This window comes from Opisthocomus hoazin, chromosome 3 (assembly GCF_030867145.1).
Source record: "Opisthocomus hoazin isolate bOpiHoa1 chromosome 3, bOpiHoa1.hap1, whole genome shotgun sequence".
NCBI lineage: Eukaryota > Metazoa > Chordata > Aves > Opisthocomiformes > Opisthocomidae > Opisthocomus > Opisthocomus hoazin.
Genome location: NC_134416.1, coordinates 86,928,348 through 86,948,451, shown reverse-complemented (window position 1 = coordinate 86,948,451; position 20,104 = coordinate 86,928,348). Strand labels below are relative to the sequence as shown.

Below are 20,104 nucleotides of genomic sequence, written 5' to 3'. Positions count from 1 at the left end.
AGCTATGTGCTGCTCCAGAAAGCTGTCTGCTGAAGGTTGGCGACGCCAGGATAGGTCTTACAATTATCCAGTTGTAAAGATATCTACTGTGCTGTCATTTTATGGGAAATAAAGAGGGTGCTGTGCCTGCCAGGTGTTAGAATTTTCTGCTAGTTAAATTGCTTTCTCTTATCCTAGTAAAAGTAAGTAAAACTCCAGTGATAAAAAATTGTTTCCTTTGTAAAATTTTCAAATTAGACAGTATCTTCAGTATCACAGGTTTAAATCTGAAATAATACTAAATCAAGTGAGTATTGGATCGGATAATATTATTTGTAATTAGTGGTGGACTTTGCAGTTTTCAGTTCCTCCTGGGTTTTGCAGATGATTTCTGTGTCATGTATGTTTGCTTATGAAGCGTTTTCAAAGGTGTGTACCATTAGAGAATCTATAATATAATTGTGAAAGAATATGGTATGCCTTAAAATGTTTCACATACGGCTGATATAATGAGACAAAGCAGAAGGAAATGCCGGGGTGATATGAGTTTGACGTTAGCACGTTATTGTTGGCTTGCGTGGGAGCTGTCAGAAGAAGCGGGGCAGCTGCGTTGCGGTGTCGCTGGCGTGAGTGGTTCCAGCCCGCTCATCCCGCCGGCTCCGCTGCAGTTCGGGGTAGCCCCGTCCTTCCTTCCAGCCTGGAACGCAGCCGGGCGTAAGGACGGGGTCGCCGGGACGGGATCTGGAGTTGTGAAACACAGCAGGCTGGGAAGTGGCGGCTGCCACAGGTTTCGTATGGTGGTGTCCAGTGTGCCTCGGTGCAGCAGCAAGAGCAGGTAGCCGTGTGAGCCGGGTCGTTACGAGGATGTATCCTCAATGAAATGATCAGCAGGGAGACCCGTGTTAATACCCATGCCTCGTTTACAGTCAGAATCGCTGATCTCTGGATTCCAGAACCAACACTGAATTTTGCTCGAAACTGCTCTGCACAGAAATAACCTCCAGAGGTATGAAGACATTTATGCAGCGAATGTAATTCATTGGAGAAAACATATCAGGAGAGGCGGGAAGTGTAGGAGACTTGCTGGCTGTCTACCAAGCACATGTGTACCTAGTTTATTATTTCTGTTATCTGTGGTTCTTTGTTTGGGATTACAGTCTGACAGAGAAGTGGTTGGGAATTTCTAATAGGAACTCTTTCTTTTTTTTCCCCCCAAACAAGAGACAATTCAGTTAAGGAGATCAAAGCATTTAATCTTTCTGGCAATCTAACGTAGCATGCTTCCGAAATATTTAAGTAATTTTTCTCTGTAAAATACGTTGATTGTGAATTTAGATGCATACATTTATTGTAGCATTTATGTGAAATACGCAGATAATTCTTTTAATAATGAAACTGCAGTTGTCTATGTTCTTAGGTACAAATTTTGGTGACAAATCTTTTACATCCTCTCAAGAGCTAAATAGCGTATCTGGTGTGTTAGATAGGGAAATGAGTTTGATAGCCAGTCTGTGGTTTTGATTGCTGCTTGCTTTTTGATAAATCTTACAGCTCCATTTACAGGGTTAATTTGTTGATGTTTATTTTTTTCCTGTGTGTTCGTGTGTTTCATCAGCTGTCATGCAAGTTTGTAAGGTGCTTATTCCATCACCTTTCCATAAAGCAATAATCTGTGGGAAAATGGTATAACATTTAGATACATTTCTCTCCAATAGCATTAGTGGCACATGTATATAAACTAAACTTTTTTTATGTTTCCTCTTATTTTTGTTAGAAATTGTTATTTACAGCCCTTTCCATGCAAAAATGTATAGATACATATAGTATTTCAGCTGTAGCTGAAATACAGGGAGAGGTTAAGCACCAAGTCTTCATTGTTTAAAATAAGCCTGCATAACTGGGTTGGTAGAGAGCTGGCGAAGGGTTCTGCTCTTTGAGTTGCTTGTGTTTGACTTCAGCAGCCAGCAAGTTAGTACAGAAGAGACTCTGTAGAAGACTTCACTTTAGATATTATGTGTGTGTGTGTGTGTGTGCGCGCGTGTGTGTGTGTGTGTCCCCGACTAACCTCAGAGGAAGAAGGAAGAGGTTTGGCTTTTAAAATGGTGGTGTCTTTCTCATTAGCAGCTTTATTCGCTCTGGCTCTGGGATTCTGCCTGACTGACATCCTTGTGACATGTTATGGTGCGTTCTCTGGGACAACATATAGGACAGAAATTATTGAGCTTCTGTGAGGAAGGGAACCTGGTACTAGTTTTGAAAGGCAGAAACGCAGAACTGGAGCAAGCTGAATAAAACTCGGTCTCAAAACCTGTGAGAAGGGTTTGTTTCAGTTATTTTTTTTTTTGTTGTTGTTTTACTGAGAAAATCATTGGAAAATTATTTTAGACTTCAACTGTGAACAAATGGTTCCAATGTGTTTGAGCAGTTCAGCTCATAAACATTAGAGAAGTGATGTAAACCCACCCATATAAAAGTCTGTGGAAGGAAGGACGGTTTTCTAGAAACCTTGTGTTGTATGGGAACAGTGAGTAAGTCAGACCAATTAATAGCCTTCATGATCGTGAAGAGAGAGGTGAGGACTTCGCAGAGTTGTCATCGTCCTCCTGCATACGGCTGCCATGAAGTCTCGTATTTCTTGAGTTGTACCAGTAGAGTCGGAGAGGTTTAGGATGAATCCAGTTACATTCTATTCTTTCAATTTAATTTTATAAAAAATGTGTGCCTGCACCCGGGGCAGGGGAGAAGAAAAACAACAAAAGAAAAGCTTTCACAGGTATTTTGGAAAATGAGCAGTTATATCTGAAAGCCATATTTCAAGCTCAGATCTTGGTTGGTGGGGCCATGGTGTGATGTGGAGCTCAAGCCTGTCCTAGTGCTGCTGCTTCTTATCAACACAACCTCTTATCCTGAAGCCACTCAAGGCCTCTTTTTGTTCCTGCTGCGTGTGTATGAATTCCAAGTAATTTCACAGAGGAATAGGCACGGGGCTGCTGCTCACCTCCAGCTGCTCCCGTGTGACAGTATTGGCTCTGTCGCTTCGCGTAGCAAATCCTGTTTGCTGTTTATGTCGCCGTGTTTAATGTTGCGTTGTCTTGTTCTAACAGCATTTTTCAAAAGCCTATTAAAATACTCTGTAATGCACCATAATATCTATTCCAAAGAGTCCCCTGACTGCATAAATTATTACAGATGGTACGAAACTACAGCGGGATTAGCTGTTGACTGCAAGTCCAGTGCCAGTGCTTTTCTTTCTGCAGTTCTGTGTAATTTAACATGTCAATAGCCTTGCTGGTAAAACATGATAAAATTTTATATGGCCATATTACTCATAATGTACTGCATATTTACGTGTGAATGGTATCGCTCCTGAAGATAAACAGATAGCTCAAGACACATTTCAGTAAATGACTTTCTAAAATCTTGCTTTTTTTATATACGTATTTTAATAATGACTTCTCTGCCTTGCAGACAAAATTGAAGAAGCACAAAAACAACTTAATGGAACAGAAGACCAACAGAGAGGTAATAAACAAACCCCCAAATGAAACAGAATCTCTAGAGGCTGATCCGAAGCCTTCCTGCATGAGTGAAAAGACTCCCCTGGGCTGGGTGCTGGATGAGGCCCCGGGCATGTCTATCTGCAAATCAGGGGCTGTGATCTGCAACGCCCCAGTTTTGCTGAGACACAAAGGCTTTGTCTGAACCACTTGAGTAGCTGCATTGACCTTGATGAGACTGCTGAAGCAATAGCGTTAGGGATATGCACAAGTTATGGACTACAGCCTGTGCTAAACGTTTGGTGCATTATATGATTTACCTGATCATTAATAGCCGTGTTTGGTTTATGGCAAGCAATATCAAATGATTTCTAACAGATGCTGAAAGGGGATTGATCATCACAGGTTGTTTTAAGAAACAGATGACCTGTGACAGATCAAATCTGTGTGTTAGAACTTGGAAAGCTGGTGAAAAGTAATTGCAGTTTGAGGCTGGCTGCCTGCAGGGGTATCCGCTCGGTTGTGTGTTAAAGCCCATCTGCACACCCACAGAGATGCCCAGAGAGGCGTTGGAGGGGGACCCCAAACAATACTTTGCCGGGCTACTACCAGGCCCATCACGGAAGAGCCATGAAAGGTCCATCCCCAAAAGCCCAGAGGAGCACAGGGGCATGCAGAAACCCAAATTAAGGACTCGGAGGAATGGAGACCATGTCCGGTCCCCTCCCAGGGCGGTCCCTGCAGAGCCTCAGCCCCAGCGTCCAGGCGTGAAACCCATCACCATGAGCTGTGGGGAGCACCTCTACAGGTTGCCTGTTGGACTAAGGGGGGTTGCTGGATTGAGGTGTGGGACACATAAGGGAATGCAGGGCAAGAGCTTCTGGGGATTGCGCAGGACTGGCCAGGACGCTTGTCTGGCAATGCCCTGCTCCTGACCAGCACGGTCTATCCTGTCTCCTTACTAAACTCCACCTTCAACTGTTCTCCTGTAAGGGGCCCTTTGCTCGCTGTGTGGATGGGGAGGTGTGTGTCTGTGGTGTGGCAGCTGGAGCGAGTGTGGGTCTGATGACTAACAAAGGTCATGAAGTGGGCTGGGGGCCAGGAGGGGCTTGGAGGGCTCTAAGGGCCACCTCTGGGTAGGAGAGCAGCTGCGTGTCTGTAGGGGTGAGAGCGCAGCGGGGCGGCTGTAGGGACCAGGGGAGTCCTGGAGAGCTCTGGCTGCGTGTGGCAGCTCCAGCAGCTGGAGAGGGGCTGCAGCCTTGGGGCTCATATGTCCAGGGGTAGCTATTGGACAGACTGAGCTTCTGAGTCCAGCTGCTGGTGGGGTCCACCTTGGGCATGCAAATATATTCCCAGTAATGGACCTTGGTCCTGCTCAGCCGGATCAGGGAGCAGGATGAGGTAGTTAGCATTGGTGTGAGTGCTCAGCATGTCTGTCTGGGATCTGAATGTCCAGCCATATATATGTGTATATATATGTATGTTTGTGGTGCATATGTGTGCTCTGTGTGCATGTGCCGGTTGGAAAAAGATGTTCAGCCTTGCTACTGGTTGGACCTGGAGGCATGGAGCAGCAGCAGCCTCTCCTCTCTCGGGCTGCTGGATTCAGCATGAGATGTTTTCTGCTAACAGCACCCTGTGTCAGTGCTTTGTCTTGTTCTGGGTAGGTACTCACCTTTGCTGTCCTTCTGGCCTGTAACACATCTGTGAACAGCCTTGTAAATTGTGGATGCTCTGTCCTGGAGCCAAAGTTCATTATCTTTTGAAATAATGAACTTCAAAACTTTTTGAAGATTAGAGAACGTTAGAAATAGCCGACTGGATCTCAGCAGGTTCCATATGGCCCAGCATTCTGCCTTCGACGGAGGCAATAGGACATGCTGTTTAAGGACAGCACATAAGCCCGGCCACTTTCTGCAGTCCATTCATCTCATGCTGTCCATTGGATTAGGGATGTCTGTCTCATCTCTTTGGTATCCAGACGTTTATGGAGCTGTTAGCCACGAATCCTTTTGACTAAATGCTATCTGCATCCAGCATTCTCTGGCAGCAAACTGCAGAAGTTCACTACCAGTCACATAAAAAAGTATGTTATTTTATCTTTTTTCTGAATTTCCAGTTTTTCTTTGATTTTCAACAGGTGTCCCACAGTTCAAGCATTGTGCGATTTGTGAAATAGCAGTTCTACATTCACCTCATCCACTGCCTTTTTGATTTTATAAATCTTGTCCATATCTCGCTCAGTTTTCTTTTCTCCAAACTCATGACTGGTTTAGTTTTTCAAGGAAAGGTTTGATACAAACTGTCTTGCACTGGCACCAGGACTGGGATGTTGCTCTATGTGTTTGTAAAAGGTGAAAGAGGAAAAAAAAATAAGTTACTAGATGGTAATAACAGTGCTTCAAACATTTACAAAGACTTTTCAACAGCGAGGCCTCCTACTAAATGGTTTGGACCTGTTTTTGTTAAGTGGATTGTAGATAAGTGGTATTGTCATCCAAACATAAAAAACTTGGCGTATAAAGTATTGCTGTCTGCTCTTGTTGCTATTGGTCTTGTAGAAGTCATGTTGCTCTGGATTATTTTTTGTGATGGACATGTTCAAGCTAAAGATGAGCTAACCACTGCTTTCAGGCGTTTGCTCTCACATGTGTAGCATGTGACACCTTTGCACAAAGGAAGACAACTTCTTTGGTGTAAAGATTTACATGATGCTAACACTTGGCTTTCAGCATCTCAGAAGTCGAAGAGATCAGTGCTTAGTTTTTGATTTCTAATCTGAATTCATACAGCTGGCAGTTGAAAAATAAATTTTTACATATAAAATTGATACAGAAATAGCGGCCACTCTTTTCAAATGAAAAATGTCTTCTGCCATTTTTTTTTTAGTTTCTTAAATGTCTGAATATATAAATTTCTTAGTAATATGAAGTGAGCAAAATAATTAATTTGAAGTTTTAGAGTCTGAAGGCCACTAAAAAAAAGAAAATACATGTTTTGAGCTAAACAAGTAAACAAAAATGTGCACATATTCACAGAAGTTATTTTAAATCACAACCCAGTGTATACAGATTCATATGAACTATGGATATATATTTTTCTTCTTTGTTCATTTATTTTGTTTTTCACTTTGTCTAGATTGCTTTAGATTTGTTTATTTCCTATCTGAAATGATTAGAGAATGTAATTTTGTGGAATTTATCGTAAGCTAACTACTGCTCTGTCAGTGTCGGAGTTGTCAGTGGCACAGCATATTTGCAGGGAGGAATTTTTCCTAAGTTTAATGATGCTGGCTTTCTGCTGACTGATCAGTCATAACTTTATACATGTGTGGTATTTAAGTTAAATTTAATTGACTACAAAAAGATATGTATTTAACACCTCATTTTGCCATTAGCTCTAGTAATCCAATTAAGTGCAAATTGGAGTAGGTCTCTATTAAGCACAGAGGAGACAGTAAGTGAGCAGACGTAGTTTTCAGGTTTGCAGACTTTGGTTATTTAATATAAAGTTGCAACTGGAAGACCTACTTTTTTTTTTTTTTTTTTTTTTTTTTGAGTAATAGTCCACATATCCATTCAGATTATGGATATTAACATGGCCTGCCACTTCAGACCAGAAACGCGTTCATTAGGGGCCATGCTCCCCTTGCCGCTCAGTGAGTATGTAAGGTGGATAATTCTTGTGTCATCTCATTTTCTCTCAACCTCCCAATTGCTACTATGAATTTTCAGTAGGAGAAGCTGTGCTTCTCTTTAGCTCTGATGATCTCTCCCAGGGCTGTTTTATACTCTGGTTGTACCCTTGCTTTGGGGTTGAGTTTCGTCTTCTGGCACACATACAGGGTTTCGTTAGTGTGACAGAGGTTTTTGGTCCCAGTGAGCTCTCTACGTGGTGTTCTTTAAAACCTGGAAGGGATGGTGAGCTTGAACTACAGAAAATTTCTGCTTGAGAAGGCAGTGAAAGCTTTCTCTGACGTGGGACCCAGTGGGTATCATGGGCTGTGGAAAGCAGTCAGCTGAATGCGACTACTTTGTCTTTGACCTGCTGCTAGCCATCCTACTCAGAAGGCCATCCCAAGAAAGTCTCTCTGTCTTCTCCCTTCCAGACTGGTAAAGTCAAGTCCTCTCAGATCCTTGTGATGACCACAGAGGCTTCTGATTTGGCCATCCCTAGAACGAGTTCAGCCACTGAAGGCCAATACAAAATGCTGTAAGCATTTGGTTTCTTCTTTATCTGTTGCAGCAGTTCTCTGCCGATGACGACAGCCTGGGTCCTAGGTACATCAGCTCCACCAATGTCATTGCATGTTTTAGGACTAGAGGAACTAACTTCGTTATCTCTGTATTTGGCACCAGTGATGCCAAGACTGCTGCCTAAATTTCTTATCTCTGCTTCTGAAACTGTTCAGGGAACTAAAGTTGGTGACAAACTCCAGCAACACCCAAGATCTGCCAGAAAGTGGATGGCAGATCTTCAAAGGACCATCTCATGGTCTGATGTACACTCTGCATTGCTCACTGATCCTGGGGTCTCTCTGGCTGTTAGGAGTACTGTTCTGGGCTCGGCTACATCATTTCAGATAACTGCTGCTTGCCGTGTCACAGACAAAAGGATGAATGATAAATGGCTAGATCAGATGGAAGATGGATTCCCTCATACTACTTCTCAGTCATAGTGATTGCTGTGTCCTCAGAGCATAAGGTGGTCCAGGATGGTCTGGGGACACGTGTGTGTTCCTCAGCCTCCTTGCACTTTGGACTTGCACACTGTTGTAGTTGTTTGTCAGGTATGAATTCATCCTGCCGAATAAGCTGCTGTTCTTGTTTGAATTCCTACTCAAGTTTTTGATTTTCTGCAGCCCAGAACCCCAGCCAGCAACTAAGCACCACACAGCTGCTCACTCACTTCCCCACAGTGGGATCGGGGAGAGAATTGGAAGGGTGAAAGTAAGAAAACCCATGTGTTGAGATAAAGGCAGTTTAATAGGTAAAGCAAAAGGTGTGCACGCAAGCAAAGCAAAATAAGGAATTCCTTCACTGCTTCCCACTGGCAGGCAGGTGCTCGGCTGTCTCCAGGAAAGCAGGGCTCCATCCTTCCTTCTTCCCCCAGCTTTTATTGCTGAGCATGGTGTCACATGGTATGGGACATCCCTTTGGTCGGCTGGGGTCAGCTGGCCCAGCTGTGTCCCCTCCCAGCTCCTTGCGCACCCCCAGCCTCCTCGCTGGTGGGGCAGCCTGCGGAGCAGAAAAGGCCCTGACTCTGTGTGAGTGCTGCTCAGCAACAACTGAAACATCCCCATGTTATCAACACTGTTTGCAGAACAGATGCAAAGCGTAGCCCCATACAAGCTACTATGAAGAAAATTAACTCTATCCTAGCCAAAACCAGCACATGCAGGAGAGGGGGAGATGTGTAGCCTGTCTGTACCTATTTCTTCAACAGGTAAAGTTTTAAATAGTTTACTGACTCTGACTGCAAGCTGTATGCAATAGAACAAATCCACCCTGAAGTGGGACTTCCAGTCCCTCTAATAGCACACATGCAACTGCCAGTCTCCTCTCCTGATCTCTCTCCAGGACTGGTGGGTATCTCTGTCTAGCTGCAAGGAGAAGCCTGTTTTCAACTTGTCTGATTAGGGATCAGAGGCTTTGTGTTATCCTGCTGCCTGAACAATTGCAGCTGACTTTACTCAAAGCATGGGAGGATTTACCTGTTAAACACCACCTTTCCTTCAAGGTCTATGGTCTATAGCATGGACCAAGATCCATGTTCCAGTGGCTGTCTTTGTTATAGCACTCCTGGTCTCTCCCCCAGAAAAGACAATGTCGTGAACAGCAGAAAGGAATAAACTGTCAGTTAAGTTTCAGGTCAGCATTTTACGTTGATAACATGATGTTACGTTTATCAGTTCTGACAGAGTGCTCATTTTGGAGTACCCACCTGAGCTGAAGGGATCAGGTCTGTCCTTAAACTGTGTTAAGGTCTATTTAGCACCTATTTGAGTCTGTCATTTGCCTATCAACCAAGTTGCTATACTTTCTCACTCTGTTGTTTTCACATTCCAGAAAGAGCATTTTCAGTTGCTTGCCTGCTGCTAGAGATGCTGCACGTGGAATTTGAAGGCAATGCTGTGTATTCTCCTGTATCCTCTGTTTCAGATCCTCAGCACAGCTGTTCACTGCTTGGTCTGTGAAGGTGGATTTCTAGGTTACTCTCACCTCTTCTAGAAGTCCAAGCTGTTGTGACAGATCTATCTTGAGTTGCCTTCCAGACGTAACACGAGTTTCTTCCTAAGACAGGATCATAATTTCACCCAGATCAGTTCTCTTTCCAGAGTCTGATGCTTCGATATTAGTAGTGCCTGTTTCATCTGCATCCTTAGATACAAAAACATTGTTGGCAGATCCACTGATTAAGTCAGACAAAACTCGTAGTTGTTTAAATGGCAGCAGACTCTGTCAGTATTTGCTGGGAAACCACCCAGACAGAGCCATTCAAAGCCCTTGTTTGGACTCCACTGGAGTCCAAACAACATTGGTGGTGCTGTTGAAAAATACTTTTATTTCCAGCGCCTGTCGTGGGGCTACCTAAAGGCTCCATCTGCAATTTCATTGGGTGCTGATCTGTCTCTGAAGCCTTCAGGTTGACAGGGCATTTGGTGGAGTGGCTCTGGAGTTACTGTTAGCATGCAGAACTGAGAGACTGTGCATTCGCTTGCTCAGGTCCACGTGGAAGTGTGTGGAACCACCGATTGTGTCAATGTACATTTGAGCTATCGTGGAAAGAAAGAATAAAGAAAGGAGAGATTATGTTCCAGCAGCAAATATTCTCTGAGATGCACAATCCACATGCACATATGTTCCCCTCCCACACTTGCAGTCCCTTCAAAGTAGTGTTGTTGGCATGGAGGAGAGGCAGCTGAGATTAAATGCCCTTTACCTTGTTTGCCCATCTGCTGTTTTTTTAACCGGAATATTATTTTTCTAGTAAATTGAACGGCACTGAGATTTAGGTGAGAAAATTTGTCTTTATAAATGGAAGCGTGAGACTTTAGTTCAGAAATGTATGTTCTGCAGATTCACGGCAGACACATTTTGTATCTTCAGAGTCCTTCCAAACCCTCCCTACCTTATCATCCCTCTTGCTAAATGAATGCACGTTACTGACAGAGTGAGCTTCAAATGCATTATTATAAATACAGCATCATTCTCCCTAGATAAACAAAATGTTTCATGTGTCTTACCTTGAAGATGGATGCCCTATTTGTGTTGCTGTGTCCCAGCTGACAGACGACTCGCATCGGCCCAACATCTGGCCCCGAAGGAGCGGCCGGATCCCTTCCCTGCTCTCCCGTCCCTGCAGGTGCCCCCAGTTCCGCTCGCTGCCCCTGCACCTCGCCCTGCCAAAAAGCCGGCGGGAGCACCGCGTGCTGGTGGTGTCCCCTGCTCCCAGGGCACCAGCTGTCGCCAGTGCTGCATGCGTTTGCTCAAGGGAGATAGGAAATTGAGTGAGAAGGGGGTAGATCAAACAGAAATCCGGAAATGCAGTGCTAAACTGCTGAAGCATTTTGATTTACCATCTTAAGGCGACCTCATCCTCCACAGATGTTTCCCTGAATTTTTCTTGTAGGTCTGCAAGCCTGTGAGCTTTCTGGATTCTTTCCTGCTCTGGTACCCATGTACTGTGACTAGTCCAAAACATTTTCTTTCTATCTTGTATTTGTAGGAAACTCTGCCTTACTTTTTGGTCAAGAAATGTAACCAAGATCCAAAGTTTCATTTGATTCTTTTCATCTTTCAGTCCTTATCTTCAGCAACCATATGGGCTAGAAATACAGTCGCTCTAAATGGAAGTGTATAATCTTCAAAAGTTGCAAGTTACAGTAGTGTCCCATTTGCTACTTCATGCTGGTGAGAGGATTAGCTTGCCTTGTTATTTTTCTGTTGACGTACACCAGAGCTACCTACCTTTTACTTTCTAAATGTTCAAAACTACAAGCTAGCAATGATATTTCATGCAATTTAGTTGTGCATTTTCCTGATGTCTGATTTCATAAAGTGTTTGTATCTACGTTAAAATATGTCAATACATGTGTCTGAGAGATAATTTATTTAAATTGTTCTGTGTACGTCAAACTACAAGGCTTTAAATCAAGACTGAATTATCTTCCTAAAATATTTACAGCAGCTCAGACAGCCGTGATGGGCTTAATGCAGGAACTATTCGTGTCTGTAGCTCACGTCATGCAAGATCTCACATTTTCATGAAGTCCCATCTATTCTTAAAATCCCTGGTGTTTTCACACTGAGGGAACATTGTATGCTGCTAGTAACAACAAAGATGACTTGAAAGGTCCTTTCTGTCTTCAGGCACATTCAATGCAGGATTTGTGCTCGCGAAGGACAGAGAACTCTCCTGACTTCTGTTGGGAGCAGGAATAGTCTCCCGTGTCATTTAACCTCATTTTGCATTGCTTTCGTCTCAATGGTTAAGTACATTTTAATGTCCTCATTTTACCAGTGAGGGCAAACTGATAAAAATGGAGATGTTTACATGGTTTTTTGCTCTGAGACTGAAACAACGTTAGAATACGGGCTTAACCCAGGGAAGCTTTCTGGCTCCTGTAAACCTCCTTGCATTGTGAGTCAATGTCTGTATCTGGTATTTCTATTTTAATTTTCTTTGGTTAGTACATTTAGTTTAGACCACTAGCAGCTGAAATCTGCTCAGTAAATCCACTGCTGGTGCTAGACACAGCAAGAACTGGTATTGTTTTGACAGGTAGACAAACAGATTTACAGCTTTGCATTGAACATTTTGTCTTTTGGAGCTATTATGAGAACTTGGTTAAAGCATTAATGGGATTTTAAAGTAATAGTATTTTGACTTTTCCTGACAAGTATAGCAGTTTTTTTGAGTGACAGTTTAGCAGAAGAGGTTTCAACCTGCAAATGTTATTTTCAATGGGGCATTATATAAATTAACATCATAAAAAAATTGTTGAAAAAGCATCTTACTGGTAGTAAATAGAAAGCAGCTACTTCAAATCACAGTATAGTACGTTGTGAAATCAGTGGCTATGTTTTCAGACGTAGCAAGTTTCAGCTTGACCCTGCTTTGGTGAATAGGATTTCTTGCGAGTTTCTGAAATCTGAGGCCAGAAAAAGCTTATTTTTGTGCTGGGAGGATGATGAGCTAACGAACTAGCTCATTCGAGAGGCATACCTACACGCATGTAGTAAATGCAATAGGTTGCTAATTTTAGCTGATGTGAGCTGGTAGCAAGCAAGTTGTGGAAATGCAAGATTTTTCACTCGTTCACTTCCCTGTAGTGTGCCTTGCATATGAGTAATGAGTGGGTTTTTCATACTTTCCAGATTCTCCTTTAGCTCAGGGAGTTGTTCATTTCCTTTGGTCTCCTTCTGAAGGGAAAACATAATATATAAATGGATGGCGAGTTAGATAGAGCGTACCACTCTTTGGTAGTTATGTGCTACTGGCTGACCTGGATGGAGTCTTTCATGGGAATGTCCTAAAAAGGTGCATGTGTGTATGCATGAGAGGGTAAAAAGGCTCTGCGCATCTGTGGAAAAGGACAGGCGAGGCTTGGGGAGAGAGGAGAGAGAGCTCCAAGTAGCTCGGAGGTCTCGGTGCTGAGGACCTCCCATGGATGCCAAAGCAAACCCACCCTGGGGAGGATCATCGTCCCCACCTCTAGCATGCCAGGCTGAGCTTCCACGCTGAGGACACTCCCGGTGTCTAGATTTCCATCAGATCAACTTCTCCTGCTTTTGTCATATTCACAATGCCATTTTGTCCTAAAAGAAAGACCTGCTGCGTAAGACTTTTCCTACTTGCTTTGCCAGGACTCCTATTCCTTTCTCTGTTTTTAAATAGTGCGGTTGTTAGGTCTGAGCTCTTTGCTGCTCTGCGTTTCTCTTCGGTTGCTACGGGCAGAATGGAAATTGCTCCATTTGATCCCTGCTTTTCAAATGGAAGATTATATTAAAGAAATGCAGAGAATATGACTAAGGAGCTCATTCTGTTTGAACATCGTTACGTGGAAAGAGAGTTTAGTTAACATCTTTTTCCTTTCATTTCTGTTTTTTTTTCCCCTCAGATGCATGTTTGGGGATTTTATGTTCAGTATCGCATCTGACCAGATAGCAATTGCTCGTTGCTGATAACCCTTCAACCGGTCGCTGTTCATGAGCTGTTCTCTAATTCTGTTTTAATGGCCTTTGTTCTTCTGTGTGTTAGGGGTAGAAGTTGTTCTAATGATTTATTAGCCAAATCCAAACTTTCCAGTAACAAGTAATAATCCTTAAGTTGCAAACAGATAATTTCATTGTGAAACTCTTCATAACACTGGCTGAAGTTTTAGGAAGATTTCCAGATGTCCATAAGTTATTTTAGTTAATTTCTGACAGCGGACCTTCTCTAACTGGTTATATTTAAGCATCTATATTCTTACATGGATAACTGGTTGGAACTGGCTTCTGACTGGGCTTTGACTGGGAGCTCGTTAATTGGCCTTTAGGGAGGCATCGTGTCTCTCTTCCTGTCTTTGGAGTGCCCAGTGAGGAAGGACTTCTCAGGCTGGGAGTGCTGGTGATGTTAACTGTCATAATGTTGTCTCTCCACCTGCTCATAATCCATGTGCTTTATCTTAACAGCACTTAAGCGGTGGTTACTTTTCTTGGTTTAGTATTAAGACTTCTGTGTAGATTATGAATATAGAGTTGTTAAATGGCTGTAACACAGAGACTGTAGATAAACTGCATAGAGCTACATAATATAGTAAATATTTTAAAATTTTTGAGTACGTTTAAAAAACTGTACTATATGCCTTTGCTGAATGTTCATATATTGACATTTTGTGTGCGTGGTTGGGCATTAACCATAGGTTGTGTGGCCAGCATCTGCCATTCTTATGTTGCCTTTCTTCTGTCTTTCACTGGAATGCTTAAGTCTTGTGGAGCTTTACAGTGGTTCAGCCTCTGCTGGTTTCGTATACACATAGTGGTGCGAAATCTCTTTCAGTATCGAATGTCATGTTTCATTTAATGCATTTCACGCTGGGCAGGATACTAACTCTTTTGGGGAAAAAAAGGTGATCCATTTCACTTTGTTCAGAAATTTTCAGATGTGCTGAAATGTTGTGTTTGGTTCCTGTTCACACGTGGATGTTGGCATTTCTCGGCTGAGGCTCTAGTGTTACCTCAGCAGTCAGATGTTTAGTGCTGTTTGGTCTTCATGGTCTTCCTCATTAAGCATGCTGTTTTTATGGCTAAAGATCTGCTGGTTATTACTTTCTTCACTCAAGCTAAATACACAAAATGAGACCAAGCTCTTACAGAGAAGATCTTTCTTGGCCTCACTGGCATAGGGTAGTTATGTCCTTCCCGCGCAGTCAAGGTTGTCTTGATGTGAGCAGCCGTGACTTGCAAAGCTGCCGTCGGAAAGACAACCCCAGATTGCAGCTTGTCATTTACTCTTTACCTATCCCACGGCCAGACAAGAGTTGGCAGGCTCTCACGTCTGGGATGAAACCCTGTCACGAGGGAGCTTCCTGAGAAGTCCAAGCTGTGTGCCTCGGGGCGAAGGTGTCTTGCTTACCTTATGCTAAAATGTTATTGCACAATTTATAAAGCTAATCCGCTCTGCCCTCGCTAATGGTGCTATGGTATTGCATCTCGTGCATGAGCAGTAGCCCAGAGTAGCGCGCCTTTCTCTGCAGCTGCACCTTTAAACCTGTGGTTTGCTTTATTTCACAGACTGGGTTCTCGGGAAAGAAACTTCTGTGTTTTGAGAATGTTGGGCTAGATAGTTTGTGGGAACACCATCTAGAAAAATAATCATGTGTTTATGGGCAGTGTGAAATCATGAAACCATACTTATCCGCACCTTATGAAATGGCCCAGTATTTGCTGATATGAACATGAGGACAAACATTCACGTAGACGAACACTTGATCCTTCATCCAAATCCTGTCAGACTGCTTTAGCCTTTGAATGTCAAAGCTTCCACCCCACATTTTAATTAATTAATGTCACATTGTGCTTTACGTACAGGTCGAGTGGTTTTTAAGGGTCCACTCTGTATATGTTTGAACTGGTGTCCTTAGCAATAAAAGCTGTTAAGCATACCCTGAGCCTACTGATAGAGGTTTTCAAACGTCACCACTGACTTGGAGTGCCCTAAGTTCTTTGAGTTGCCTCTTGACCTCTGTAATGGGGAGTGACCACCATGTGGCTGTCTCAGGAAGTCTGAAGTTAGGCATCTGAAGTCAAACTGTTACAATTGTTGGCGAAGGACTTTAAAATCCTCTGTATTTGTGTTTAAAATGAAGCACAGCACTTGGGTTAATCTTGTTCACATCTTTCTGTTGACTTTGAACATTTTCATAGTTGTGTGTGTGGTTTATGTAATCATGACTTTTTTTTTTTAAAGCTTTGGAAAAACTGTAATTTTAGGAAAAATATTTATGGCAGTACTTAACGTGTAGGAGGCAGTATGACATTAAAGAGGTAATTTAGTAAAAAATGAAAGTTTGGTTATGTCCTGCTGCGTTTAATGTAAGTTCTGGTGGCCTTACATTTGCCGACAAGATTTATTTCTTTATCTCATAATCATGTTCTTTACTTATTCATGGAAACAGACCCAGTGGGGTGATTCATGAGTGCTTTCGATAGTTTCACTGAACTCAAAATGAAATAAATATCAGATGTCAAGAATAAGAATATTCTGAATATCTAAAGACACCAGGAAGCTTAGCTTTAGTCAGAATAAGATCCCTAGTAATGGTCTCTCTCTTTTGAAAAGCCTTCCACCTTTGAGTCGCTACCATTGTTAGTTGTCAGAGTAACCTTTTAGCTATATGTTTAAGACATCAATTAGTATTTAAACACTTTCAGAAGAGGCTTGATCTTACTTGCAGTGCCCTGGCAGCAAAGAACTGATTTAGGAGCTGGAGATTAGGCACTTGGATTTGAAAATGTGGTCTCTTGTATGGAAGCCTACAGTGATTTTTAAAATTCTGCAAGATAAAGTGAGTGTGTGAGATGAAAATTGTGCTGTTCATTGGACTGTAGGGGCAGGTGGTGGTTGCTTAATCCAGGTTTCACAGAGTAGTGCTGAGGGAGAAGGGAGCTTGGTGCCTGGCTTCGGTTCCCTCTTATTCTCTCCCCTTTTTCTAAGTACAAGCACGTAGCTCTATTAGAAGGGAGAGAAAGAGAGTGGGTGTTATAATAACATGTAGGCTTTGAGACAGGCAGTTCTGAAAGTTACTTAAACAAAACCATTGAGATCATTTTGTCAAGACACTGTCTAGTTCACCAGTGAATGCTTCGGAAGAAGAAAATCAGATCGCTTATACCTTTCCTTTATTTGCTGCATGAGTTACTCTGCCAGATCACTATCTACACCATCACGCTTGTGTTCTTTTGCTCTATTTCCTGTGCATGGAGCAAAGTGCAGCAGAGAAATTAGAAATGAACAAAGCCATCCATGTTTAGAAACATCGGTTTTTCTTGTCGTGTTTTGAGTGCAGAATTCATACCGAAGCAAAAGAATTGAACAGAGAGTCTTGATAGCAAAGCAGTACAAAGCCAACCAGGCGAAGCGCCGAAGAGATGCTCCAGTGTCCCTGGGACGTGAAAAGCGAGGCTATGAGCACAATAGCATTGTTACCTCGTCTCTTCGGCTGGGCGACTTAATCCTATTAGATGTAATACAGCTTATGAAGAAGATACTTTTTAGACATCTGATTGATTGAGGTGACAGCACTTCTCAACACCACCGCTTCACCACCTGAGAGAAAGGGGATTTACCGATGAACGATGAGAAAGGCTTTGTGATTGCAGAGGGAGGCAAGCTGAGCGCTGGAGTGGCAGGGAGAGAAAGAAAAGCAGATCGATTTCATTATTTTTTTTTTCCCACATGAGGATGTTTTTACGTTCTCTTTGTTCAGTGTCGGCTTGTTGATAGGAGTACACGGCCCTGGCAAGTTATTGCGCTCCTGAAAGTTTGTGGCTCTGAAAGGCAGAGGAGTGTTCAGCGTTCTGGGACTGGTGCTTTTCACCAGTTTTGTTGTTGGCTCTGGAAATACTGACGCAGTTGATCTTTGTGCAAGCATGTAGCTGTAGATTAACAAACGTCTGATGGAATATCTTCAACATAAACCGGGAGTACAAAAAGAAGACTTATACAAAAGGAACGAAAAGCTAAAAAATAAGTGAAGTTATCAGGGATTTCTTCTTTCTGCAAATATGCTAGAAATTTGGTTGTTCACCAACATGAGTTGAATATTTCCATTAATAATAAGGATTTCTAAATTATCCAGGAGTAAAGTAGAGCACAGGACTTCAACTATTGTAATGCCTCGTAAAGCCATTGTCAAGAAAGTACATTTTACAAGGTTTTATACATGGGTACACCAAAGCAAATCTGCGACTCCGTCTCTGGAATGACAAAAGACGTAGAGTCAGAAATACAAATAAGAAACTAGTCCTCATGATTTCTGTATTTTATTGGTATAGAAGCAACACAGTTAGTGGTTGTGAAGACTATTTCTGTATGTAATGCAATGCATAACTTGCCTTTGTGTATCCTTTTTTCTTTCCTTTTCGACTTCTGAAACAATTTTTATGGTTTGGTATGTGTTGAACAACATTTTTAAGAAGTAAAGCGGTAAGTAGATTATGGAAAATTCTGATTTTGTATTTGTAATGAATTCGTATTTTTAATTGCTTAGTTGGTAGATTAAAGATACATTTTTACTTTTTTTAAGGCTTTCGTAAGCCACATTACATCTTTTATCTGTGTTCGTTTCCAGTTCACTAGCGTGATGCAAGAGTATGCTTGTTCCTCTGCACTCTGTGGTTGAAACCCAAGAATGGTAGTTATTTAATATTGTGAGGCATCAGGAAGCGGCACATCATTTGATTGTTCAGTTACTGCAGTATAAAACACCTTGGTCTTTCTGTGTACGTTTGTCTGCTTGGATGTTTGCAATTCCTAGCTATGTGTAATCTGCCCAGCTCTTCCCATAGCGCTCCGGTGCAAACACCGGCAGTGTGATCAGTGTGGAGGCGTGATTGTGACGGGATAAAAGCTGCAGTGTGTGCGTAAAAGGAACCAAATTACTTACGCTCAATTAACGTGGCCATGCCTCAGAGACATCATCAAACCGTGGCTAAAAGCACCCTTTTATATAATTACCTGGTTATTTTTGCATTGATTCATGTAAAATTGGTTTTTGTTGTTATTGAAGAAAAAACAGTTGCAATAGACTATGGATTTTAAAGAAATCACCATGAATAATATTGGTGATAACTTACGAGTGTAAGCCAGTCATTTAATCATGAAGCAATGAAAAGTACAAAACATCATGATGGAAGACTCTGTTCAGCTTTGAATATGTTAAATCCAGTCTAATATGAATAGATTTTGTTGATAAAGCAATAAAATGCGAAGTTTGCTTAAAAGTCAAGTGAACAATTACTGCAGACATTTTTTCTGGATGCACAAGAGGAGCACAAAGTCCCCATAACAAGGATTCGGACCCAGTAGTGTTGGCAAGGGATTCGAGTGTCTTTTTCACAGGACTGCTGAATGTGACAAAACAGTCTCTTACTCTTCACAGTCAAATGTCTGTAGTAGGGCTGAGAGAGGAATAGGTCAGGTTCTGCAGAACTTCCATGTTTGCAGTACGTTATGTATGATGTGTAGTCTTCAATCTTTCAGTTTGAAAGGAAATCTCCTGCATATACCTTCGCCCTAAATTAATATATGTGTGCATTAAGTTGGCATCGAGTTGGTAACAGGATTTTGAACTTACAAGTGTCTGGCATTAGCACACAGCCCAGTTGGGTTATGCTCTGGCACAGAGAAAACGTGACATCTTCTTACCTTTCTTTTCTTACTGTTCACTTTGCATTCTCTTCTGCTAGACAAGCTTAAGGCACTGCCTGGATTTCCTTTGCATGGAGCAGGAATTTCACCCTGGATTCATCAGCTCCAGTGTCTCTTGTCAGATGCACGCTGTGCATTGCCTTTCCTCCCACTGCTGTGCACAAGACAGCTGGTGTTTCTGCAAGAGGAGAGTCTTCATGCTGCTCAGTGGGGGCCGCAGGGGTGATGGGTACCGGGAAGCCTGAGCATTCCCCACTTGCCTCCTTGCGAAGTTGGTTGTGAGAATTTTGTCCTTTTATACCTTGTCTTAAGGCTGTTCTTTACCTAGAAGTGCACATAAACCTCTGCTCTCGAGTAGGTCTGAGCGGATGAGTATACTACATGGAGTTACCCAGTACTGCTTCCCAAAATGTGTATGCAGCTGAACCTTTGCAGAGACGTCAGCCCTCTAGTCACATCAGATTCTTCCTTTGCTTTGAATATTGGCAATCAGACGAATATGGTTGTGGCTAACAGCCTAATGAAGGAGTTGTAAAAGCTTAAGAAAATGGATTTATATCCATTTAATACTTGGCTTCCTCTGGACTACTGGTGATGGTAGCTGATGCAGTGGCTATGACTGAGTGGGTGTTAGGAAAGAAGTGAAAAAAATAATTAACGGATTAAATATCACGTTGTTGAGGTAAACAAAGGTGTGTAACATCAGGGAT

The 20,104-nt window shown here is 42.4% G+C and overlaps 1 protein-coding gene across 9 annotated transcripts in view; it reads left to right on the top strand.

Annotated features, from left to right (window-relative positions):
* HIVEP1 (HIVEP zinc finger 1) overlaps window positions 1–20,104 on the top strand; it is a 122,902-nt gene that overhangs the window by 64,222 nt on the left and 38,576 nt on the right. For 8 of the 9 annotated variants that reach the window (XR_012763510.1, XR_012763512.1, XR_012763511.1 and 5 more), the window contains one exon: window positions 3,448–3,501. The exons of the other annotated variant lie outside the window; for it this stretch is intronic. Coding sequence is in view for 5 of the 8 variants with exons in the window: in XM_075416928.1 (XP_075273043.1) it covers window positions 3,448–3,501 (54 nt within the window). In the remaining 3 variants the exon portion in view is untranslated. The remainder of the gene's footprint in view (window positions 1–3,447; window positions 3,502–20,104) is intronic. 9 annotated transcript variants of the gene reach the window in all.